General features: G+C 36.4%; 1 protein-coding gene across 10 annotated transcripts in view; it reads right to left on the minus strand.

Moving 5' to 3' along the window:
• Nucleotides 1-26,896, minus strand: part of SUPT3H (SPT3 homolog, SAGA and STAGA complex component) — a 276,805-nt gene that overhangs the window by 121,538 nt on the left and 128,371 nt on the right. For all 10 annotated transcript variants that reach the window (XM_026845230.1, XM_026845233.1, XM_026845236.1 and 7 more), the window contains one exon: nt 17,143-17,227. In XM_026845230.1, coding sequence (XP_026701031.1) covers nt 17,143-17,227 — 85 coding nt within the window. The remainder of the gene's footprint in view (nt 1-17,142; nt 17,228-26,896) is intronic.

The raw sequence follows: 26,896 nt of genomic DNA on the forward strand, positions 1-26,896 counted from the left end.
AGGGAACTGGCAAGACACAGGCTATTTTTCAACGAGACGGGCATGTTTCTACTGACAGTGACAGAAACATTTCCACAAAATAGCCTCCTGCTGTCTCCAACACTAATGAAACACACTGCATACCGCGGCGTAACGGCACTACATTTCCCTTAGAATATAAAATGTAAACTCCGTGTTAATCATCCTCCAGAACTGCCACGATATCTATAACTTTTGTCTTTGTTAGATTAGCTGCCTAACTGCTCATACACGCCCCCCCCCCCCCAAAAAAAAAACCAACAAAACAACCAAAACACCCCACAACAAAACCCCAAACCAAAATTATGTGATAAAGAAGAATTTGATATGGAAATCCAACTAGACATACCTCTTACCCATCTTTTGGGTGTGCAGGGTAAAAAGGTCTGCAGGAGTTGCAGTTAGTAGATAAGAGAAAATAACTAATTAAATCTACGAACAAGGAATATCCTGTTCCTGCTCCCCAAAACAAGTGTGTATACATTTTCATGACCACAAGTATATGTATTATACATACAAAATGCATAATGGTGAGATGCAAACCTTTCATTACCATGATTTCGAGCAGCTGTTTCAATCAAGCATAGTCCTGTAAGACAGAGTCTTAAGTAGCTTAGACAGCTCAGTTATATTAGACCATAGTTACACCAAAACATCACAAGGGCCTAGAGTCATTCGAAGTCCTTAACTTGAAATTCTCCTATCTTCAAAGATGTTAAATTGAACAGCAAGTCCTTTTTTCATATTTCTTATTCATTTTTATTATATATTTATTTGGCTGTTCATTATCTATATTGTAGCAGCATACAACAATATGACAGCGATGCTGGTGGGTCACAGCAGTGTTGGCCATCACAGTCACATCAAAAAGGACATTGTCACATAAAGTTTACAGTCCAGGATGACAGATAGCATATGACAGACACACACAAACGTAACATGCAACGTGAATTGTAATACTCTCAGAAATTCAACTGCTATGGACATTTTTGCAGATACTAGAATAGACGGGAAGCTTAGTAAGAATTTGGAAGAAGCCAAAATTTGCTTTTTGGAATTAAACAAAGTGTCTTGTTTTCATAACAACATATAGAAGAAAATATACCATACCGACTTTATTCTAATGGAGAAAATGATTGACATAATTTTTTAATGGAGGTCATCAATCCATGACAACAGAATATAGTGGAGAATTATGAGAAACTTCAAATATGTAAACATGTAGTACTGATGCAACATGTCCACTGATTTTTTTTTTTTTTTTGAAAAAAAAGAACATTCATTGTTCCCCTCAGATAGGAATTGCTCAGATTAAGCTCTCTCTATAATGACCTTTTCAAAAACTGTCATAATATGAAACTATGGAGAATAAATGGAGTGGGGAAAAATGCTCTCCTTAAAGAAGGAAACATTCTTCTTTATCTATAAGCAATATCAGAGGATTGAATATGCTAATGAAAAAAATGACATAGCTAACGTTGAATCATAATTTCTTCAGAGAACACTATGATGCATTTGGCATTGTATTATAATAATATAAAAGATTTAAACCTGCAGAAGGTTTAAAATAACTTTTTGTAAATAATGTTCACCACTAATATGAATTAATTACCATTAAAAATTAATAAACACGAAGCAGTCAAGCTTTTATGAGACCCTGCAGCTACAGCTGAGGCAAAAGATTTATAAAAATTAAGTTGAATTTTTGAACTACAAATAATTACTACTAAATATTATTCTAGATTAAATGCACATGTGAAAAATATATGAACAATTTAATAAAGAAAACTGGTCAGTACGTTGAAATGAAATATTTTTCCACTGGAAAAATCATATTCCTTGCAAACAATTTTGTATGCAAGTAATGAGCAGCCTTTCACAGGTCAAGATCATAGCGAGAAATAATGACATCAAAAGATGTATTCAACAGCCTTATATTATGGCACTCACTCAGTATATGGGACACTCGGTTTCAAGTTTATGTTCTTCAAGCAAGCAGAGACTTGAACATTGGTCTTTCCTCTCCAGTGTGGTTGTCCTACCTACTGGACTACCAGCTAGAAAAGATTCCTCTTCATCTCAGTAGATTTTTACATTTTTTTTTTAAAAAAAAGCTTTTAGTTTTGTTCTGATGAAAAAGTAAAGCAAATGCCAAAACCTCTAAATTTTTCAGGAAATGGAATTCTTGTTTTCCAGCCAGACACAGTAATTACAGAGACCTCTGAGCAGGACATGAACCCTGTAATGCTTGAGCAAGAGCCTGAATTTTAGGCTTGCAGTGTTTGAGTTCAAAATCAGGCATCATTTGAATCAACTCTAATAGAAATGCCACCATCTCCTATTGTAACTGTTCCCATGCACAGAGATTTGAAGGAGTTTCAAATGCATGGATAAATATTGGAAAAGGACCAAAACGAACACAAAGGAAATTCAAGTCCTAAAAGCTATACTGAAGCAATCTGAAAGGCTTGCTTTAAACCTGTTAAAGGAAGGAAATTCACAGTTAAGACTGAAAATCCTGGCTGAAACTCCAGCCTTCAAATACGTATACTGCTCTGCAGAAACAAAAAAGGGTAGGCAAATCATACAAATCAAGACCACAGTGTCAGACTGGATTTCCAGTTTTAACTATGATTTGTGACATATTAGAGAACACTTTATTTCATTCTGTTTCCATAAAGTTGTAGCTTTCAGATGGACAGGCCAAGAACAGTCAAACTAGCCAAGGGTTTATTATAGAAGCAAAATCACTACCTTACTTGAGGTAGTGAATAGAAAAAAAAAAAAAAAAAAAAAAAAAGCAAACCCAGGAAGCAATACTTCCAGAAGTCACAACACTAGCATTACCTTTTACAGTCCAAATTTCTTTGCAGTACTAGTACTTCCCACAGCAGTATCAATAATGATATTCTGCACAAGTATTTCACAGCAATTGTTGGTAGCTTACATCAAACTTTGATTAGGCAGTTATCCATAATTCTTAAAAAAAATGGGACTTGATTCAATAAATAATTGTATATATATGCATATATGTGCATACACGCACATGCATATCCATTGATATGTAAATATATTTAAGAGCTTTCCTGAACAAAGGCCAAAATTAGTTCAGGATCAGAGATATGGCTCAGATGACCTCTTGAGGCTCCTTCCAGCATAGTTCTACAAGGTTCAGGATTGAAATTCCAGAGCAATCAGGGTAAAAATGTGTCATTAACCAAAAGGAAATGCTCAATTTATAACTGGCATGCCACAAACTCAGCGAGTAGAGAGGCTGAGGATCAGCCTGAGGAGTGAAAACACAGAACAGGCAGACTCAGTCCTCATGCAGGTGTCAAAACCATTACACAATTTTAGGCAAGTCATCGAGCCCACTTTTCACGTGTGAATAGGAACGACAGTGAAATTCAGGACTAGTGCAAGGATTAACTAGTTATTATTGCAAAGTGCTTTGAAGACAACAGGTGCTAACTAAAATTTCTAAGTATTAGTGGGATGACTAATAAAAATTGTTAGTTACAAGGAGCAAGAACGAAAGGTGAAAGGGGGTACCACAGAAATCCAAGACATCTGGGGAGAAGAATCAGTGTAATAAAATGAAAACAAACCAAAACCGTGTTATTTGGCAATCCCACATGCAAACCACTTGAACTCTACACTTCTAGAGCTTATGTCATCATCGAGCCACCACCTTCCCACTTTGAGAAAGCTGCAGTTTAGAGAACTATTATTTTAAAGCATACTATAAAGCTGTAACAGAGCAGCTATTCGAGAAAAAAACCTATCAGATTAAGTTAAGTCACTAATTACGACACTGTTAGAGTCCTCTTTCCCTAGAAATTAATACACGTCCTCCAGCATCTGTAAGAGGGGATGTAGAAAAATCACAAATACTCCTCAAGATTTCAAGCACCTTGCAGAATGCAAGCATATTGTGCATTAAACAAAGAAATGATACACACTTTTAAAATATCATATACAGCCCTCCATAAATCCCACAAACCCTCTCATTAAGTGTTATGGTATGATTAATGTTTGTACTGGGCCATTTTAATTAGTTAAACAATTCAGAGTTCTACCTTAAAAAGCAGCTTTGTGAAACTGCAGTAGTTGCAGAATATTTTACTCCTGGGCTTGATAAAACACTAAACCAGAAACTGCTTTAAAATAACTGCCTGCCACAGCACTTTTAGCCAACTTTTGCACCTGGTGCGGAGCGAAAAAGCCAAGTGAACTTTCACTCACTTGTTGCATGTCAGCTTCAATGTGATGTCTTTCTTCTGTTGTGTTTGGGTTTCTAACTGGAAGAGACAAGTAAGCTAAACTAGCAGCCAATCCATCCCTAAATTCTAAGAATGCAATAAAATTTGATACCAATAAATCTTTTCTTTTAACAGCCAGAAGAGATTAACAAAGTTATTTGAAATTTTATCCTCTTCTGTTCTTGCAATAGGACGATTACCTGACAATCCCATTGAATCAAATAGCAAAATTAAAAGAGACACAATTAAGCTTGTATATACATAGGAACAGGATATGCATAAATGCATATCCCTAGTAGGTCCTCTATTATTTATTAGCCTTGATGTATATTTCTTCCTCTTACAATAAAAGTTATTACACCTTTGGATTGTCAAATAAAAATCCAATTGGCTGAGACATAGACCATCAATATAAAATTGCTTTGCACAGCTTCCCTCTCAACTACAACTAGTTGACTTTTTTCAGCTCCACCATTCATTTGCCTCACGACATGGAAAAATCCACTTTGTCTTCTTTGTACTTTAATTTCTCATCAGTAAAGTGTTCCAATTTTTTTCCCTAATTTTGAATGACAATGGCACAAAGTAAGATGAAAATGGCAAACAATGTAAAAACATATTCATGAATTAGAGACTGTGAAAAATGGAGTTACCAAGTACTGTGAGAATGGTTGCTAGGAACAGTATCGTGTGAGTATACCGAAGCTGACATACTAGCATCAGGCTGTGTATCACTACAAGTGCTCATTAATCTCCATCTATATTCATATATGCTTGCATGTATGTGACAGTGCAAAGATGCCTGCATTCAGACTTCCACGTGTATGGTGACATCCACAGAAGAAGCACTTGTCACAAGACTTTCAATTTTACCATGAATTCTTCACTGAAATGCAGAACCTGTCTCTCCCTTTCTTAGTCCTGTGCTCTCCTTCATGGTGACACCAATGGCCATGTTCCACCTGTTTCATCATTATCCACCTACTTTCTGTGGCCTCATCTGAGATTCAATTTGGGAACAACACATCTGCTGGCTCTCACTCCATTTGCCACTTCTTGATGGCTTCCCTGTCATCAGCACTTAATGTTCTGTAAAGCTACTTCCCGAACTCATTCTCCAGACCAGACCTTCTGCAAGCTCCAATGCACCAGCCACAGTTTCTCCATCAAACCCCTTTGCCTCTTATTTCAATTATTCTCTTGCTATTGAACATTTTGAGAGAGGGTCATGGGATCCTATTCCAAACTTCTTTCACTACAAGTTTGCTTTCACCTTTCTTTATTCCACTTCTTTAAACATCTCTGCTGAATCTCAGGCTTCCTCTTCCTTATTCACAACCTGGATTCCTTCTACTATAAGAGAGAATACATGCATTCCCACAAAGTTGCACTTAGTTTTTGTTCCTGAACACCTTCTCCTGTCATAAATCTCTGGTCTTTTTCCCAACTCTGACCCACCTCAGTAGATGCATCATATCCTCCCTACTTAGTTTTCAATTTTTCTTTGGTCTCTGGTACTTCTGCTCACCATGTACAGATGTCCTCAGTTTATACTCTCCTTTAAAGAAACCATATCTCAATTCAGCCTGTCTCTTCAAATCTTTTCCCATTTCTTTCTCTCTCTTCATCTGTAAAAAACATAGAACATGCAGTTTCCAGCTAATGCACAGACTTCCCTTCTTCTAACTCTGTCTTGGATCAGCTCCAACCTGACTTTTCATAAATCCCCTCCCTTAAAACTGTTCATATATGGGACACTATGTGCCTTTTCCTGGCCAGAAATCTGGGCCTCCAGTATGTCTTTATTTTCTCTGAATTTTCCGCAGCTTTTGATACTGTTATCATCTCCTTTTGACATCAGAAGTTCCAATTATCCACCTTTTTTTTTTTTTTTTTTGATTGCTTCGAGGCTTTTGTCATGGGTGAATTATCTCTGGGGTGGGAGTTTTCTGACTAAACATAGATCCGAGCCGGTCATCCAAGGCATCATTTATAGTCACTAGACAGAAATCATCATTATGAGTCCAAATTCACCTCATCCTGAAAATAAATGCCTGAAAGTCATCAGATAAATGACATGCTGTAAGTAACATTTCTCTATGTTGTCCCCAATAAGCACATGTGACTGGTTTGCAGGAATATAAACTACTGATAGGCAATAACATAATATAGTAACTGATATGCCATATGCACACTGAGAAGTACGATGCCTTTACCCAAGATATAAGAAAACAGGCAAGTTCGAGAAGTTGGTAATTATATATTGTAATTTAAAGGAAGAGTGTATGAAAACAGAGCTATCTGAGTTTGGGAATACTTATGTAAATCACAGATATAACTACTGCATGGAGTCCACTGTACCTAACAGCTGTGTTGAAAATAATTCAGCTGAATCAGATTGACTGTTACGCATATACTTTTTTGAGAGCATCATCTCTTTATCAATTGGTAGCTCCTGACATGTTTTCTCAAATTTATTTCACTTAAGCACTCCTCTGACCAAGACACTAACTCCATCACATCATGCAAAGAAGCCTTGGACCAGTCACAGTGCTCTTTTAATCACCAATTATCCTATCAGCAGATTGTGCAGGCGATAGGTCTGGAAGGAAAAAGACATCTCTGGAGGGAAAGCTTCAGACTAAAGTAGTAGTATTTGACATCTGGCTAATACAGTTTACCAAAGTTTACGGGAAGAGAATATTTTTGTTGTCACATTCTCACTTGTTTGAAAATTGTGTAAGAACCACTCCTCAGGAGGAGTCGATCACCTAGGTGAGTATTCAGTGAATCATCACTGCCGTCTCTTTCTGAGAAGGCAAGCTAATAAGTGTACAGGAAACTTAAAACACATCTGACTTGGTGCAGAAAGGCAGCTTTTTGTTGCACCTAGAGGAAAAATAATGAAAAGAAAAAGGGAAGAATGGTAAGACTCAAGGATAAGTTTAATATGCACTTTCTCTGCCTGAATATTTTTCACTTTTCTATGGAACCTGTCACTAAAACAGAGAAATTCATTGATACTTTTAGGTACAGCCACACAAAATTCTTAATATATGATCTTCAATAATAAATGATATTCAGTTAGCATACAGCAAAATCACAGGTATGAGAGTTAGAGAGTTAATTTTACTGTCAGTCATCATCTTTGTCAGGAATGAGTTACAGTTCATACTTGGATTGCTGTATTTACTTGCAAGTCTCAGATAAAAGACTGTTTTTGTGTTAGTTTTTTTGTCTAAGTTATTTTCTGTCCACAGTTTTTTTGTCTAAGTTATTTTCTGTCCACTCAAGGACTCTGCTGCCATCAACACTCCTATCAGGTAGAACTCGTGGCTTGAAGATAAAACAGAAATAAAAAGCGTTGACATCTCCCCCAATTAAACAAATACTGATCTAAGGGTTTCTGCTGTTATCACTGGGTTTTGTTGGCCAGTGACACTTAGAGACACAAAAGAGTTGTATTTTCCAAAACTAAAGCACTTACATTTTAAGAAAACAAATTTTGCAGTGTTTCAAGAAGTAAAATAGCCTTTTCCAAACTTTCCAGCAGCAGTGTACTAATTGTGTTTCCAAAGTAAAATTCTTTTGAATGATGGTAACACCTTTGCCTTCAGCTATTGTTTTCTTTTGCAAAAGAACAGAAATGGAAGACATTGACAAAGGTGAAGAACTTCAGTATTGACAGTTAATAACAAAGTGCAGTATTAGAAACTCAAGACCTCTGAACACTAGGTGTCAGTGTAAGAAATGGAAAAATATCAAAAACCTGTTGTTTCCAATCAGGTGGATTAGCTAAGAAACCAGAACCAGCTGTGACCACATTTCCTTGTAACTGCATAATGCTGTTAACAAGTCAATCTTCCCCCAAAAAGTTATTCTGAAACTATCAGGTTTGCTTGAAATCAGATAAAGTGATTTTAAAACTACAATGAATTTGCTCTGTTAAACACTCAGAGATGACCTTTAAGGTTTATGAGTTACTCTTAAAGACCATCCAGAATTTTACACTACTCTCTTTTTTTTTTTTTTTTTTTCCCACCACAGATATCCATAAATCAGTTTGTGTCTTTCACAACTTGAAGTTTATAGTTTTGTTTGACAGAATCAATGAAAAACTAAATAATAAAAAAATACATCTAGTGCTGAAAGTCATAGAGGTGACTCACTTCACATGTGTCTCACTTCACTGAAGTTCAGATTTTAAATGGATGGCCAGAATGTTAAGTAACTATTTTAGGACATGAAGAGTCACATCCTAGAAGCGCTCATTTATCTCCCCTGACACAAAAGATGATCTGGCATCATTAGCTCAGGTACAGAAAAATATGTTTGTTTGCGTTTATGTTTCTTCAGGTGAATCTGTTCAGGATCTCAGAGGAAAAGCAGAAGGAATGTTACCCTCCATCAGGCACTAACAGTTAATGTATCTGGATAACTATTGCAACAACAAAGCAACTCAGATGATAAAAATAATAATTAAAACTCCATTGTTTATTGGATTCTGGAGCTGATTTCAAAGATACATAGACACTCTTGAATGTTAACTTGAGGCCCATCTTCCTAATCAAATATCTGCGTTGCACACTACTGATAAATTTTAGATTCTTTTCATTTAGTTTACTAATTGCTGTCAGAATCAGACTACTAGACAAGATGGGCCTTTGCACGCAGATATGGACACACGTGCTCATATAATAATCACCTTACATCATAAAAACAAGTTACGGAATGAAACTCTGAATATCGATGTCCCATTTGACTTCTGAAGCTTGGGATGTAATTATGATTTTTCACACACTGAAGGACTGCTCCTTTTCAGACCAGCTAAATGATTTGAGACTTTTTTTAGACTACATCAAAAATACACTTGGCAAAAGCCTGTTCAGTCATAAACACTTTCAATAAAGGAGACTAGAGAGTAAAACTGTTGACAAAATATTGATTTACCAGAGTGCATTATATTGTGCTATAAAAACCTAATTACTCTTCAACTTCTTATCTTTTTCACTTTTTCTTTTCCAAAGAGCTAATCATCTTGAATTTCACAGAGCTCCAGCGAAATAATAAGTAACATCAGTATAAGCAGCCAACACACCCTGGACACAGTGCATCTGCACACTGAATGTCTCAACTCGGCACAGCTTGTCCCAGATTTCAATAAGTATTAATGTATGCTATACTCCTAACAGTATATATATATAAATTAAATAAAGGATGTATTTGTATTTTGAAAACTCAGGCTGGGATCAGCTTATCAGAAAAGCCCGGGAAGCCAAGGTAATTGAGTAAATATATATTTAAGAATGCCATAGATTCCAAAGACCTCATAGGTGAGATTTCGTATGTACTTAAGTCCTCTTGTTCAACAGCCTAAACAGGAATCTGATGTGTTAAAGGTAGAAAAAAATAGACCTGTACATATAGACACGTATACACGCATGCATGTTCAACACACATAAATCCATGTCATTGCTATTAAAGGCCCAAAGACTGATACAGAAAATCAGGAAATACTGTGATTATAACTGCCTGCACTACCTTAATTCTTTATATTTTATATGCACTACAAGACAATCTTTAACCATTGATCAAATTGCTTTTTCCATTCAATCTAGTCAACGGCTTGCATTTTTTTCTTCACTATTGAACATGTCGCTACAATTACGTGGGCATAATTATTCATTTCTTTCTGGTTTTGGTTTGGTTGTTTGTTTTTGGTTTTGTTTTGGTTTGGTTTGGTTTTTTTTAACAGAATCTTAGTCTTTCCACTTTGTTGATCAGTGAAGTCCATCACCCCTGGATGCTGAGCAGCATCTCTGCATGACCAGGCAAAAAGCAGCAGCTCTCTCTCATAGCATGTGTTGATTCTTCAGACAGATCCATGGGAAAGAAAACATCCTATCAAGTTATCAAGTCTCTCATCTTAAGAGAAAGCACAGAGAGAATCCCTATTTATGACTCCTGAACTGTCTCCTGAGTAGATTCTGTGCTTTAGAATAAATACATCTGAATACAGTGAACAAGTACCAGCTAATATTAGATTAGAAAGCTCAGGGCATCACTTTTCATATAAATTAACAGAGAAAAGGTGAAACTTCATCACAAGTCAGACAAAAGACTCCATTGTTTCAAATTTAAATTTTCCACAAACATGTCCTTAAAAGACATTTTATAATACTCTAATATATTAAAGACAAAATGCTGTCCATTTGCTCAAGTGATCTAAAGTATTTGCCAGTCAAGAAATACTAGAAAAGAAAAAAAAAACCCACAATTTTTTTTTAACAAGAAGTTGAGAAAACATTGTTTTGTGTCTTGGCATGGTCCTTTCTAAACCAGCATCATCTCCACCCGCAAATGACAGGCACAGCCACTGAGCTCTGAACAGGAGTAATAGCATTTGATCTCCACAGAATGGCGATGAATGGGTTGAGTCTATTCAAATTTTTTCACTGCATAGAAAAAAAAAAATTACTCGTAATGACAAAACCTATACTATTCTGTAAATTAAACTTTTTTTTTTTTTGAAAAAAAGCAGCCCTTCCTTTTAGAGTGCCACTTTCAAAAAATTAAACAATACAAATAATCCAAAATCAACTTTGAGAAGAGCAATAGCAAAAATTAATGTCAAAGATACTATTTCCATTTTTAAAAAAGGTAAAAGGAAATAAAGGAAAAAAACTTACTCCTACCAGTGCAGTAACATAATCTGACCACATTTAAGTGATGTAAGTACACCAGGAACAATTAACAACCGCTTGCTGGAGATAAAGTCCTTTTTCTTCTTTTCCATCACACATGGGAAATGCTAACAAATACACACTGCTGGTACCCATGGAATTTTTTTACATTACAGACAATTTTCCAGTTTGATTTCTTCCAGGGCAGGTGTGCCACGTGTTTGCTGTAAATGTATGTGTGTTGTTTAATTTACTCTACGGTAGGAACAGAATCAATAGTCAAAGGATTTTTCCCAGATGGTTTTTGTGAACTCCTTTATCCCATTCATGTAAACACACAGCGTGTTCCGGTTTGCTGAGTTGTATATACACCCTATGACTTAGTACAAAGTCTGAATGTTTAGTTAGCCAGAAGATTGTTTCCATCCTGTGATTCATTAGGTCCCTATGGTACCCTCAACTTCCTTTATTTTGTACAATCACAAATTATATTAGTTTGTCTTATTTTGATAACCCCTCTAATTAATGTCCCGCACAGGAAACTTTATTACTGTTTTAAAACAGACTCATAAAACAAGGACTTTTCCCGTTACTAGGGTGGCATTAATGACAGTTGCATATAACTTTGGGATCAAGACTGAACAGTGCTTCACACTGTTTGTTTTTATCAGTGGGCAATTTCTGTTAATGAACAAGCTAGTTTCAATTCTTTCTCTTCTAAAAGGACTGTCAGAAATTCTACAATTACGTATAGAAAGGTTACAAGTCTAACAGTTCGAAAATGCAGTAAACAAACCTCGAACTGTATGATTTCAGAACAGCACAGCGGTCACATACATTAAAATGACTACTCCAGTTTGTGAATGAGTAACAGGTGTGATTTTGTTTTTTAAAAAAGCAGGCTGTAAACAACCAAGAAAGCTCTATCCCTGTTTCTGTTTAAATCCGCATTTTTTCCTAACCCCTCTCCTATTGTCACTGTCATTTCCTATGGATGGGCAAGTAAAGATGAGTTTTCCTTCCTCCTTCTCCTTTCATTTTAAACTGTAATAAAATGGTTAACAGCTGCAGCAATTAAGCTGGGACGTGAAGAAAGCACACCACATTCATCCAGAAAATATACAGCCCTTCGAAAATATAAAATTCACAGTGATCATGATTAAGTACTTAGCATTTCGTATCAGTAAATCTATCCTTATGCTTGTCTCTGTATTTTCACCATTCCTTTTCTTAGTTGTGGCAAATGACTACCCAATCTTTATAAGTCCCCACTATATAAAGCAATCTATTCCACAAGATGGATTTACTACCGATTTACTCAGGACTACACATACTGCTGAATCTCTGCATCTCACTCTAAGTGTTCTAACTATGAATTATTGCCACAACTTAAAAATAATCTACATATTCCATCACCTGCTGACCTGTGTTCTTGCTTCCGTTGAGACCAAAGGACTGATGCTGAATCAATTATATTATCTGAGTAAGAGATAATTAATTTCCAATAGTAATAAACCAGAAAAATTTAAAGTATCTATGTGTATATGCAAAGAGTTCATGCATGCATATATGTAACACAAGACCCAAATCATGCTCCTACAATGGAAGCAAGACCGGAATATTAATAAGTATTAGGTAGCAGCACAAGTTGTATGAAATTAAATTCTTCCATAAGAAGACAAAAGTAAATGATCAAAAAAATCCCAACAGATATCATGTACAGTATAATTTGGGGCAACTGGGTTCCTTTAAATTGACACTACCGCATTCTAAAAAAGCCAATCGAGTGGGTTTGACTCAAATCATTTGACATCAATTGAAGAGATCAGAGTCCATCTTCTAGCAGACACACATTAGCTGACAGGGAGTAAACCACAGCTCAATTAACATGAATTCTATCATTCATGACAGTCTCTGCAATGACTTACCACACTTTAGAAAGAATTTTAACAGATCAAACATTTAAAGGATGCAGTCCAAGGCATGTGCTGTGGCCTTCCCTCTCAGCAGCCAGTCTTGCATGGACAGATAAGGGTACTTGCCGGTATGGAGGGACTTTTGGTCTCTGCTGTTTATAAGCACATCTATATTTTTGGTGTGCAAATGTGTAATTTTTCATATTCCCTTGATGAACTCTGAGCTACTGCTAAAACGTATTTTACTTTATAAAAACAAATCTAACCTCTTCCCAGAACCCATTTGATATTTCAGGAACTTAAAAGACTGAAGTTCTGATCTAGTGCTAAATTGAATTAAATTCTGTGAACGCAGGTGTCTGTACTACTACTACCATATTCAGCATGCCTAGAGAATAAACTGCTGGTAGTTCATTCTGACAATAAATGGCCAGTCGAAACATTCCCAGCACAAGGAAGGTAACTCCTTAACAGACGTTTTGGTTTTAGTACAACATGATCTTATTGTCTATTAGCCTCTGAAGACAACATCTGAAGCTTGAACATGGAGCTATGGCCCTATCAAGAGAAGATACTTAGAGATCTTTAGCTTTTAATATCAGTCTAGTAATACTGCATTTTAGTATGATCCAGCTCAGCATGACAGAAATTCTAGATGGAGATGGCCAAGGTGAGGAGAGACTTTCCCTCTTTCTTATATATTACACAAAACAATTTCCAGATTCTTTTACATCCATGTATGTGCAAGACTTCAGTTATTTTGATGTCAAAACACTCAATGGTAATTACCAAGAAAAATTCCTATTCCATTTCTCTTAATTACAGTCTCTATTTCTTGACAAAGTGCTGAATAATATTGATTTGTCCTAAAGCAAAATCTGAGTTCCCTTTCTAAGGGTCTTAATAGTTATTAACAGATTATTATAAAAGTTAATGCTTCAAAATCTTCTTACTGCACATGCAAATTGTATTGGATATGATAAAAGAATGAACTAAAAGAGGTCTAATTCTACTCTAGATGGTAATTAATTTAAAGGTTTGTCCCCTTCTGATTAACATCTTTTTGCATTCCCTGATGGATCTTTTATATAGGCACAATTTTCCTTTTAACAGATACCAACTACTTCTGCTTAACCATAAAGAGCAATATAGCCTTGATTGGAACCTCTAGTCTGAGCACACATAAATACAGTTTTAGGGGTAACACTGAGGCATCTATAAACAGATACAGATTGGTTACTACACAAATACTATCAATCAACAGTGAATTTGATTTCAAATTAAAATTTGAATTCTCACTGTGCTCTTCAAATATATTATTCTTGAACAAAAAATGTACAGAACTTTCTCATTCTATTTTTTTGTTTGTTTTGTATTGATATGTAAATAACAAAACATTTATTATAATTACAATATATGGAAAAAATGCAAAACTCATTCTAGCATTCTGACACAAATTAGCTGGAATTTATCCCTCAGCTTTTATTCCTATCTCCTAGATATTCAAACTCCAGCAAGTCACCAAAGGATCCATTTATTAGTCAGCTGAGGAAATAAATTCCTCAATAGATTAATCTCATCTAACTCGGAAACTAATTTTAGGATGACATGATTCATACCCTGGACATGCTCATTTCCTTCTACTCATCGGTATTTACTTTTAGCAGAATTTAACTTAATATAAAGCAGTGTACATATTATTCAAAACACAAAAAAATCAATCATAAAACATGATGTGCACTTAAAGTCTGCTTTTCAAGAATCTGACTTGTTAGTGCAGTCATCTGCTCTAACAGCCAGACTTCATGAAGTATAATAGTGGTTTAAAGCAGTGACCGGATAAAATCTGTCCAAACCAGACCTTGATTTAATAGAGTTCAGATCAACTTTGAAAATAGGAAGCTGGAACTACAAACCTGCGAGATACCAGAAGTCAACCAATCAGATGCAATCATGCTTGCAACTTATTTTTTAATTCAGAAGCTCAAACCTGGACTTAATCAACAAGTACAAGCTCTTCTTACAAATGTTTACTATGAAGATGTATGCAATATGCCAGGCTTATTGCAGCATAAAAGTAATTTCTAAGGTTTAGCCTTAGGTATTATGGATGGGAAAATGACATGAATTTTGAGAAGAAATCATTAAAGTACACAGTGAGAACTGTGTAGTCCGTTAACATGAGTAATATGACAAAATCCAGGTAGTAAGCAATAAATTTACATCTGCAGTCATCTTTAATTATAAAAAATAGCTTTTTTTCTAGTACTGGATATATACCTGCAAGAACACCTACATATAAAGTGAAAATTTAATATAACTACATAGTAACAGCTCAATAAGGATGTGCAGTTATTAAGGATGACAAATGTGCAAAAATCCCTATCAGAAGTCTGGAGCATGTAAAAAGCTCCTGATTTAAGAGTTCCGGCATGTGAATGTCAGAGGTCAAAGCAATGAGCTATTAAAGATACTTTCACTTCCTCAGAAATAAAGTGCTGTCTTGAGCTCAGAGGGGAAAGGTTAGAAAAGCTGTTTATCTGCCGCTCCGTTCCCATTCTTCCTTCTGTCAGGAAATCGTACGTGCTCCTACACCCCACGCAGGGTTAACCCTGGGTCATGGTCATTCCCCAAGTAAGTGCCCGGCTTTGATTTAAGCGCAAAGACCACATGGCTGCAGGTTGCATTTTCTCAGAAGGCACATTTTGATGTAATGCTCGTCTCAGCTAAACCTCAGTGGGACGTAAAAGCACAGATTCTTCACCACATTATTGATAAAGGAAGAGTAAAGCCACAGCTATTGGTTTGAATAAATTAAAGGGGTCATTAAGAAAAATAAAATGTTATTTTGTAGTACCTAGAGCTAGAATAAGAATTAAAAATATATGCCCAGAGCAGCATGGAGAAACCTGCAGAGAAGGCAGAGCTGTTGTCCCCTCCCCAGGAGCCATAGGGCATGTTTGGGACAGACTGAGAAGAGCATAAAAAGCAAAGAATCCACAGCCTAAAGGCACCAGGAGACTACAGACACAGGGATACACCACCGGGCTGTGGAGGTATGAGCAGAAAGAAACTACCCAGAGCTGAAAGGGACCCCAAAGTGTTTGCTGAGATGCAGGAAGCCACTGAACAGTTGCTGGATTAAGTGTAAAGCTGAAAGCAAGCACCTGCCTGCAGGCAAACAATGGGCAGGGGGAGGTTTATTTAAATTGCATCTTCATACATTTCATATAATAAAAAAGCATTATATGTGTATATATATATATATATATATATATATATATATAAAAATACGTATCTACTATCTATACACACATAGATATAATACGCGGTCTGCCCCATTCTGAATTTTCTCAGTGTACAAATGTGTTTAATTCTAGTTAGTAACAGAACCTAGCTTGAAACTTTAAAACCCTTCTGATTGCTGAAAGTGCTCATTATAGATAAAATATCTAGGAACTTGCAGTTCAGCGCTGCAGCTGATGCAGGGACTCCATCATATGTAAATATTAGTTATAATACATATTAGTATGTTTTATATACATTAGTTCCATATAACGTCCATATCCATACATGCTGGTAATTTCAGTTGAAGAATCACTATAATAAGTAAAAACCATCTGTTATGCTTCCCAAGCTACAGGTGAGAGATAAGTATATAGCTTTCTGCACAAAATGTCAGATGGGAGATTTGTGTCACGGTGTAAAATACCATCGCTGATTTCTTAAGAGGTGGTGTTGAACCTTAAATAAAAACTGTGGAGAGGTTCAAATTTAGAGCTGCTTCTGACAGATGAGAAATAGCACCGTTTACACAACATTTTCATTGGCTTTCAATAAGGAAAAATATTCTGAGAGAAATCAAAACATCAAGTAGTCAGAATATTAGAATATAAATATTAAAACAAATAATGCATTAACACAAATAGTAGAACATTAAAAAATTAGCAATGAAGTCTTCCGATGACTAGACACTTTTTAAAGACTTTTTAACAAAAAAATATATCAGCTTTATTCCCAAGGTTAGGTGGGGTTGCAGACATCACACAAATGTAGTATAGAACCATAGGCAAAGGGCACGCTCTCTATCTGCAAACCTAAGAGTAGCTTCTACAGATTGCCGAGGCCAGAACATCACCCTCAGTTTCTGTGTTTTATTTGTTTCTAAAGCTGGAACGATCTCTTATTAGTCATTTGATCATGAAAAACGCCACGTTTCAAGGAGTTTTATAATGAAAGCTATTTTATCTGCTATGTTCTTACCAAATTTATCAGCTGAGTGTGGACGATGTCTTCCACCAATATTGCAGTTTCATGGAGTGGCCTGCGAGCATCTCCTAAGGAAAACCTGAAATAAAGAGGTTTATTACGAGGTTGTGAAAATGAGTTACAAAGAAACAAAGTAGGTTGTCTCCACAAAAATAAAAATTAAAAAAAAATATTAATAACAACAAGCTTAATACACCTGTAAGTGCAGAAGTAGATCACTCAGTGTGGCGCAAGGTATATACACCAAATCAATGTGGTTAAAGGAACAAGAGAGCTCCAAGAAAGTATACTAAAGCACATGGTGAGAAAAACTGAAAAACTGAGGAAACAAAGGAAAATCAGTTTGGGGGAACATTTGGAAAAAAAAAAAAAAAAAGCAGAGGCAAAGCTGCAGCATGTTCACTACTAGGAGTAATTCTGTATTTTCAGCCCCCTTCGCTTACAAAATTACCAAATAACTAATTTAAAACGAAACTTGCTAACAGGTATTTTATCTCAAATCTAAGTGCTAGTGCTAAGTTATGGAAGGAAATACCATGGATTAAAGGTAAACTGTTTTACACATAACAATATATGAGGCTCTTAAAGTCTACATTGCAAGATTAAATTACAAGAGATCATAAAGAGACAATAGCGTTCATATAATATTGCAAACAAAAGGCATGGCCATGCCAACACATCATGAAATTAGAAATTGTGGTGACGGGCTTTTTGCACGGCTTTACCTTCTCTAATAATTACACTCTACACTCGCTAAGAATTGCTCTCTACGCTTCTCTTAACTGCCAGTCATTCAGCTTAAACTGCGATTGCTCCTTAGATCAGGGATGGGCAGTGGCCATCACTAGCCTGTTAAAGGAAGCTGTAGGGGCTATGGAAAATCTGAATGCTAGCTCTGCAGTTTGTACCACCTCTAACCCACTGCAGAGCCCGAGCATTTCCCATACAATGCCCCCAAAGATTTATGAAACCATTCATCTGAAATTGGTATAGTGGCCTTCAGCTCCAGCTCCAGGCAGAGTACAGGCGTACTTAATTTGAAACATCTAAGAGATCCAAGTGGGGCTGACAGATTTACTACTTGTTGGTAGCTGCACTCTTTCAGAAAGGCTGTCAAAGACCCAGTGAAGGTCTTTTAGTGTCCAGAATCAGAAAATAGTTAGGGTTGGCTTTTATCATGTTACGATGAACAGGAGCAAGAACTGGCTCAAGAGTTTCATAGTATACATAAAATTTTGTCCCACTACTTACGCATGAAGGATGAGAGAACCATGACTGTGATGGGATAAAGAAGTGCTAAGAGAGCTCTAGTAATATAGGTTAGTCCTCTTGCCACATTAATTGCCGCATATGCCCACATCTCTCCCTCTGACAGCAAAACCCCTTGATTACCTAGAACTGTGGCAAACAAAAATCAGCCAGAGCAATGGATAAATTTCCCCAAGAAATTTGCTCAGCTGACTTCTCACTTCATCTAGATCCAGTGGAAGGATGGTAGAGGGCTATGATCTACAGTTGCTTGGACATTTGCACATCATAGCTTTTATGAATGTTGAATCTCTCAGTCCTAGTACCTGGTATTTGCACTCCAGAATCCTAAAACAGGCACAATATTTTTGAAGTAAAACTATACATCAATGGAAGTCTCATTAAATCAAAGGTACTCATGAAATCATTGTCAATAACCATTCTCAATGTCTACTAGTTGCTCTACCTTCCCTCTATATCTTACTTCTGTCTAAATTATTTTTAAAACATGAAATTGTTCATTTCAGAATGGTCTCAATGGGGCCCAACGCTGGCTCACTGAAAATATCTTCTCATTACATGGATATAAAAATTAAAAAATAGTACTGCAGTCTTATATCATCATAGTGAAAGATAACTTACTATGCTTTCTAATATCTCTTCAGGCCATTTCTAAAATAAATGTACTCTCTCCATCTAAACTGGAGTTTTTAAAATAAGAGAAGTTATACAGTAAAATAGATGCATCGTAAATTAAATAACACAAGCAAAAATAACATTACAGATTCTTATAAAAATAGTGAAATTGTATTTATAAGCAACACTTAAATCTTCATAGGTGACTGAATATATAAATTATTTTCTTACAAAAGCATTATTCTATCCTTCAATAAAATAGATCAATGTTATCTACTAGACAACAATGTTATCTACAACTAAAGTGTTATATAGTAGGTTTTTCCCCCTTTATCTAATAATGAAATTTTATCCAGCATTCTTCCAGCAGCATTTTAAATTTGAGTGATATTAAATTTCAGCTTGATATGTGTAAGAGAACTACTCAGGTAACATCTGAGCATAACCCACTGTAGTATAGTAGTCATAGTATGAGGAAATTACACTCTCTATTTGTTCTCATTTGTCTCTTGTTGAGACAAAATGGTCATGTTTTATAAAGTGTTGTACAACATCTTTAAAATGAGCAAAACTCAATGATTTTCTTCTCTGTTATGCAGGAGTGCACGTGTACAGGAATTATAATGCCAGATACTTCCTAGACTACAAGCGCAGCACAGCAAACAATCCGGATACTATTAAATATTTTATAAACTGAAAATATCTGGATATTATATAGGAATTACATATAAAAATAGAAATATTTATTACCATGTAACACTGGAATATAAAATAATATTGAAAATATCACAGATTCAAAAAAAGTACTCACAAAGGATAAAACTTAAGTATTTCTGGCCTGTAAATTATTGTAAATTAACATGAAAATTAAGGTTTCTTCTAATCACAGAAGGTATACAAAACCAAGCAGAATTCAGTTATCACACCCATAATATGTTGTTCATTCTTACTTACTGCCTTTTTAATATTTAAAAGTAATTTTTCTTTCTAAGACTTAAAATGTAAAATAAAACAACTGTGTGAGAAACTAGTAAATGCCTGGTTGCCAGCTCTATAACCTTCAATACAAATTTCTTTTGTTCACAGTTTTTACTAAGTATTCTACATAGACAAATGAAAGTTTTTTGGTTTCCTTTTCCAAAGACAACAAATTCCAAGAACAAAACTCTGGGTTTGAGGCAGGACACTGCCTCTACGTTGAGATGCACTGCCTGTCTACGTTTAGCAGTCTCTCTCACAAGTAACTGTCAGTTCCCTAAACGGCATGAGAAGCAGAAGAGATGCAATCAAGATGCAGCACACTGGTCTGAAACAGATATCAAATCGTTTTGCTCCATTCCGATGCAAAAGGTTATGTGAGAGTTGATGCTGAAACATGAAAAGGGATGCAAAATCAGCTGCACTGCTTTATTACATAGAAAATCAAGTTCCAGATGCATCTACCTTCTTTCTCACTTACACTCTACCTTCCCATTTCCATCGCAGTTTGCTTTCACTGTTTTCCCACGTAACTTCTGCCAACTTCTTTCCCACCCACAGAAAACTAGATACTGGCATGGTGGTTTCAGCAAGAAGTAAAAACCACCACACCTACCCGCAGCCGCTTCCTTTTTCTTTGCAATGGATACAGGATTTTTTAGACACTAAAGAAAAAAGAAAAAAAAAAAAAAGTGAAGCTTCAATACTTGTTAATTGTGTTTGTATAGTATTTGATATGTTTCTTGATTCTAACATGCTTATAGGAGAATATTCTTTAGGTACCAAACACAACCTTTTCTTACCCTTTTTTGCTACCAGAGGTAGTAATTACGAACGCGCAAGCACTTAAAGTAATAAACTCTACATTTTTGTTCTTCAGTCATTGTACTTCTCCATAGACGAAAAAACCACTCAAGAGTCAGGGGGCTCAGATTTTTGCCAAATTGCAGAATACCAGGTAGGTTAAAAACCAAAAGAAAACCCTTTAAAAAAAAAAAAAAAACCAAAAAACAACAACCCACCAACAAAAAAAAAAACAAAAAAAGGAAACCAAAATTTGGTGCCCTTGTTTCTGGGAACTGAAACTGAACCTGACGCTTTAATGTACCTTACAAATTTCATTTCACATGTGCTTTGCTTTTAATGGTTCATTAGAGTATTTTAAAGAACATTCCATTCACTACAAGTATAAATAAGTCTTCCTATGAAACGTATAAAAATTCTGTTGAAAATAGAAAAGAGCTGTTTCACCACAGGTGAATGCTGAAGTGGACGTATATCAAAATACAACATTAGCAGTGCATTAAAACTGTAAAATGATATGAAAGAGTGTCCTTATAATAGAAGCATCTACCCATTAGACACATCACACAATAACAAAGCCTTCTTAGAAGATCCAATTTCAAAGGTTTGCCTGTTTTAAGGAAACATTTTTACAGGGGAGTTATCAATTTACCCAGATTTTCACAGGATAATTAAAATAGTAGCATGGAGAAAGAAAAGACTGCTGCAGCTCTTTTGTTGTTTACTTTTAGCTTCTATTTCTCATTTATATTTTAAGTTCCTGTAATGATGATTACAAGCTCATCAGAAGGGTAAACGTCCAAGACACTAAATGCCTACGTGACGTATCATGACATACTATGTGTAAACACACATGCACATGCTAAGGTTTGACAGCTACTCATGGTGCAGGGACCTACATTTACAAGAACCTCAAAACCTTGGGCAGCTACAGAAATAAAGTACCCCCTTTGCTCCAGTTCTTGGGGTTTTAAACGCTTACAAAAGGTACTGGAGCAGGCACAGCATAGGCTTGCTTCACAAACCCTGGTGCAGAGCTCCCCAGGTGGCCAGACCACCAGGAGAGCTGAGCATGGAGACAGAGAGCTGCTGCAATCTCCCATCCTCCACAGCCTGGAAAAGCTGTCCTGGCCAGAAAGGAAGTATAACCAGGGTGGCTGGGAGTGCACTAAACTAGAATAAATAGTTTCCCTTATTGGGGCTTCCACTGAGTTCATACCATAACAAAGCTGCCCCAACTCATGTGGAATTTACCACCTTGAACAAATTTGAGGAATCTAGCCTAAGAAAAGTTTAAAAGCAGTGAGGTAGACTGGTGGGAAAAAAAAAATGCCTTTGTTTCCTTTTCTAAGAATCCCTAACAATTTTTCTTTTCTCTTTCTACATGAAGGATTCACAGCAACGGAGATGGAACCTGCAGACTTGAGGGTTTTATGCACGTGAAGATCTCACACAGGGCTCCTCTCTGCAACTGGACTTGGACTGTGAGTCACAGGGGTCCCTGTGCCTGCAGTGCCAGCAACAGGAGAGACCTGGGTGGGTGCACGTTGTGTATATGGGAGTGTAGCCAGTGGGTAAGGATAAGAGGTTTGGGATCCACCTATCCAGGTGGCCATAAATCTGGGCTGGATACAAGAGAGATCAAAGGATCTGTGTGTTGGCTACTGGAGGGACAAGGAGGTCCACACCAGCTGCTGGGGAGACTGTGGGGCCTGGGGCTTGTTTGAGAGACCCGTTTGTCTCTGCGTCTCTGTGGTGTGAGGATCGAGGCTCTCTGGAATTGAATGACTGAGCTTGAGGCTACTGGATTCAGCAATTCCTAACTTAGGACATGTGTTGAAGTATAAGACTTAGATGTGTCCGTGAAGGTGAGTATTTGCACATGAAGAAGCACACACAACAATATACTGAGGAGATCAGAAAGACATCAAAGGAGCTTGGAAAGTGTTCAGTCAACACTTAATGAGAACCTAGAGACTAGACTTAACTTACACACAGACAACTACTTGCGGACATCTGAACCCCGGGTCTGTAGCAGCAAGCTGATTCCCACCCTGCATTTTTATCTGGCCAGCCAAGCAAACTATGATCAAGATATAAGTGCTCACCACATACAGAACCAGCTAATTCACTGTTACAAATCTAAAACCAGGCAAGGCTCCCATAAAATCACAGAGGACAAATCAACTACTAGATATATTTGGACTGGATAATATCCGGGCTCCCGTCTCCTCAGTATTGTAAGAATACACACTAAATTTTTCTCCTGTCAGCTGTTTGGCAGGAATGCATTTGGAATATGAAGCATATTATTTCTCAGAATTTTCCATACTATAAGCAAGTGCCCTCCTAAATACACAAATTATCAGAGACCTGACAACCAGGTGGTGACAAGGAAAGACAGTTTTACAGTACTGAGCATGAGAACATCCACAAAACTCACAGCAATTCCAATACCAGAAGGACAAGCACTGCAAATCATGAAAAATCACTAAAAACACACTTTGGAAAATCAGTAGTACATCATGCTGAAGTGATTCAGCTTGGTGCCATAAGACACTTACTATGAAGACAACGATAAAAATATGGAGATCTGGTCCCTTAGATGATAGAAAATTAGGAGACTACAGGTTTCTTTCTGACATGCATGATACTGCCTATCACTGCAACAGACATCCCAGACAAAATAAGGATAGTACCTTTTTCTAAGTCTCAACACCTAAAGCTAGCTCTTCTCTATTTTGTTTGCCATGGCTGTTGCTGAAGAAGGCAGAAGTAGTCAGCAAGGAAAGAGATAACTGGTGCCAAACGAGAAAACTGATTAGACACACACAGGAGGACACATTATACAGAGAATGGAAGTGGAAAGAAAGAACAAAATCCAGGAGGAAGAAATTGCCCAAAGTAAAAGGACAACTGCAATAGGCAAAAGAGTGGTAAGCAACAAGACCCCTAAATTATGTCTATTTTATGTTAAGACTCATTATATCAGAGAGATGATGTGACGGGTTGTTGTAGACATTGTTCCTTCCTAATACTGTCAGTGAGTTTAGTAAAGGGATGTTAGTTTAAAAACTAAATAATCTTGCTTGCTTATTACCTTAGTTTAATGAAAAAGAGAACAATTTAAAGCACTGAGTTATGTTAACTAACCAGCAAGTTCTACCAGTGCTACCTGAAAAACCACTGGAATTTATATTGCTATTTATATGTTTATCTGCTCAAAAAAAAAAAAAAAAAAAAAAAGGTAATCCTAATTCCAATCAGAGTTCATAGTTAATATATTTATCTGCTTGGATTAATGAAACCAGGTTTACAAAGGTTTCATACATCACACTGAACATAGCTTTTTACCAGGATTTAGTTCAAGTATGAGAGATATAAAATCAAATTTCAAGTTGTAGCTGTGTTAGCTTTTAGAAAAATGTTTAATTTAAAAACAAGCATTGTAAACCTGCAGCAATTTCAATACAGAAATTACAAAAACTAGGGATATTTTCCAGGTTTTTTTCTGCCAAGATCTTCAGTGGCTAAACTTCGAAGAAAATAACTGCATTTTGCAAGAAGCGATTCTTGGAGATTGTCTTGTGCTGTTTGGTACCTCACTAATCACCCGACAGTGGTTTTAAAAACCTTGTGTGGCAGCTTCTCAATAACCCACCTGCACTTTACACCATCATGGCTCCAGGGCTCCTTAAACAGGCTACAGCCCCACTGAGCAGAACACCCACTCTGGGCAAGAACAAGGCAAACTGCACTACATGTACTGAGATTTGTTTGGGAGAATTAGACCAAGTAGTCGTTCTGTCTATCACGCAAAGGGATCAAATGGGAGAGTTCATTTCTCCATGACTTGACTTGTTGGGAGCGTTTGCCACCATCCGAACGGGATCTGCTCTTAGCACTGAGGGGAGTTGTTCTAAATATGAGAAGGAAACCAGAAAAGCTGACTTAAGCTATATCACAGACTTCAGTTTGTGGAGTCCATGTGCTCTATAATCAAGCAGGGTCTACACTAACTTTGGAAAATACAACTTCTCCCTAATACAAGGGTGGTGTAAACTTACAAAGAGGTTGCACTCAGCCCATTACAGAAAAGTATTAACAAATTCAAATGCCAAATTACACAAAGCATACTACTTTTTTTTTTTTTTTTTTTTAAATATATTCTCACAGACAGAACAGCTGAAAAAGTAGCCTCCTGGACATTTTGAGAGTCCATTTTACTCCAGGATGGCACTCTTCCTTGTGCTAACTTAAGAGCTGCAAAGACAAATAATAAGGTCGCCTATTGTCAACTGCACTGAGCCACAATGTGTTATTCTGATCACTTTATGATGCAAGCATGCTATTGTAAAAGCCAAGAAGACATGAGTAGAATAGCCTCATTCTCTGATATGAAGACCCAAGAGGCAACTGTGAGTCATCCTGCCTTTTAAAATGAACCTACATAATCTACAGGATGAGTCTTATGTCCACAATTAATGTAGAATGCAACAGAGCCCACAATTTCCAACATCAACCAATCCTCTCCAGAGGACATAGGAAAGCATAAGTTATATGTTCATCTGCATTCATTATATATAAACCGTAGGACTGGGAGCACTCCCCAACACCCAAAGCTGGGTACTTTCTCCTGCCTATGACAAACTGCATGGACCTGTTCTATCAATTACTGCAGACGTTTACATTATTAAGCTCCCTAAGATACGGCTCAGAACCATACATACAAAAGCCTAAACTGCCTATAGGTGACAGAGACACGTGGATGCTCACAGAAGTGCCTGTATTTCAGGCACTAAATTCAGTGCCTTAGATCCAGTCAAAATCCTGCATTTGGAAGACCTTTGCCACTGACTGAAAATGGTCCCAACTGCTAATCCTGCATCTAAATAAATATGACTGACTCAAGACTAAGACTTGATTATACATACACAGCTGCACAGACTTTGCAATTTGAATACTGAAACAGGTATATAGCTAGGTAGATCGGTAACTTCTTATATAGTATTCATCTACATGGATAACAGTCATTATGTCATTCTGCATATCAAGTTGAGTTAATCAGCATTGACTTCAAAGTCTCTTCCAGGATTGCCTCTTCTACCTGCTCTTTTCAGTTCCTCTGTCCCATTCCATCCCATCACTCCCACATAGTATTCCTGTATCTCTGTAAGGCTTGAAAGTGTTATTGATACCTTCTCCAACTCCTGGACACCTTCCTTTTTCCTTTCTCAGACCTACACTTTGATAGACAATTAGTCACATTTTGTTGTCTAATAACCAAGTAATGTATCTCTCTGCCATGATGATGTCAACAAGAGTAGCTCCCCACTCTCCCACCTCTATGAAGTCAAGAGAAGCTACAGGAAGTTACTAAAATTAATTACCATCTACTTATTAAGCAAGTGGAGATGTCCTATTCACTTCTTTAAATACTATACTACTAACTCTAAGAAATTTGATTATTAAATTATTGAATCTCTACTAGAAGGAACTCAGTTTAAGGAAAATGGTTCTTCCAAAAAGCATATAGTAGTGAAAACAGCAAATACAGGAAGAAATAGAAATGTCAGCTATAAAATGCCATGTTTTCACTATAAAATTAAGCTGTGATGATGTCTGCAGATATTTGAAAAGCATAAACAATGAGAAACATTACATAATACCATTTAATTATTCAAAAGCACATAGTGACAAGGGATAAAATTTAGAAAAGGCACATTTAGACCAAATTAGAAGGAAAACATATGGAAACAAGAGCTAAACCTCTCTGCAACCATCTCAGAAGTAACAGAAGTTTCACTGCTGGAAACCCTAAAAACCAAGCTTAAGCAAGAACTAGGGAGTCTTGTGATGTTAAACAAGTATACAAAAAAAAAATCTTGATTATATGACTTAAAATACTTTAAAATGAGATATGATCACATTGTAAAATGGTATGTCACCTGCAACTAATAGACAGTTGTTGAAACTCTGTATTTGGAGTCTGAAGTAAGGTTCACTGATATTTATAATTATTAAGATTCTAAACCCAGGAAGAGATTTCATAATTAATAATTATCTTGAGCTTACAGAAAAC

This window comes from Athene cunicularia (genome assembly GCF_003259725.1).
Source record: "Athene cunicularia isolate RWA chromosome 3 unlocalized genomic scaffold, athCun1 chr3_part1, whole genome shotgun sequence".
Classification (NCBI taxonomy): domain Eukaryota; kingdom Metazoa; phylum Chordata; class Aves; order Strigiformes; family Strigidae; genus Athene; species Athene cunicularia.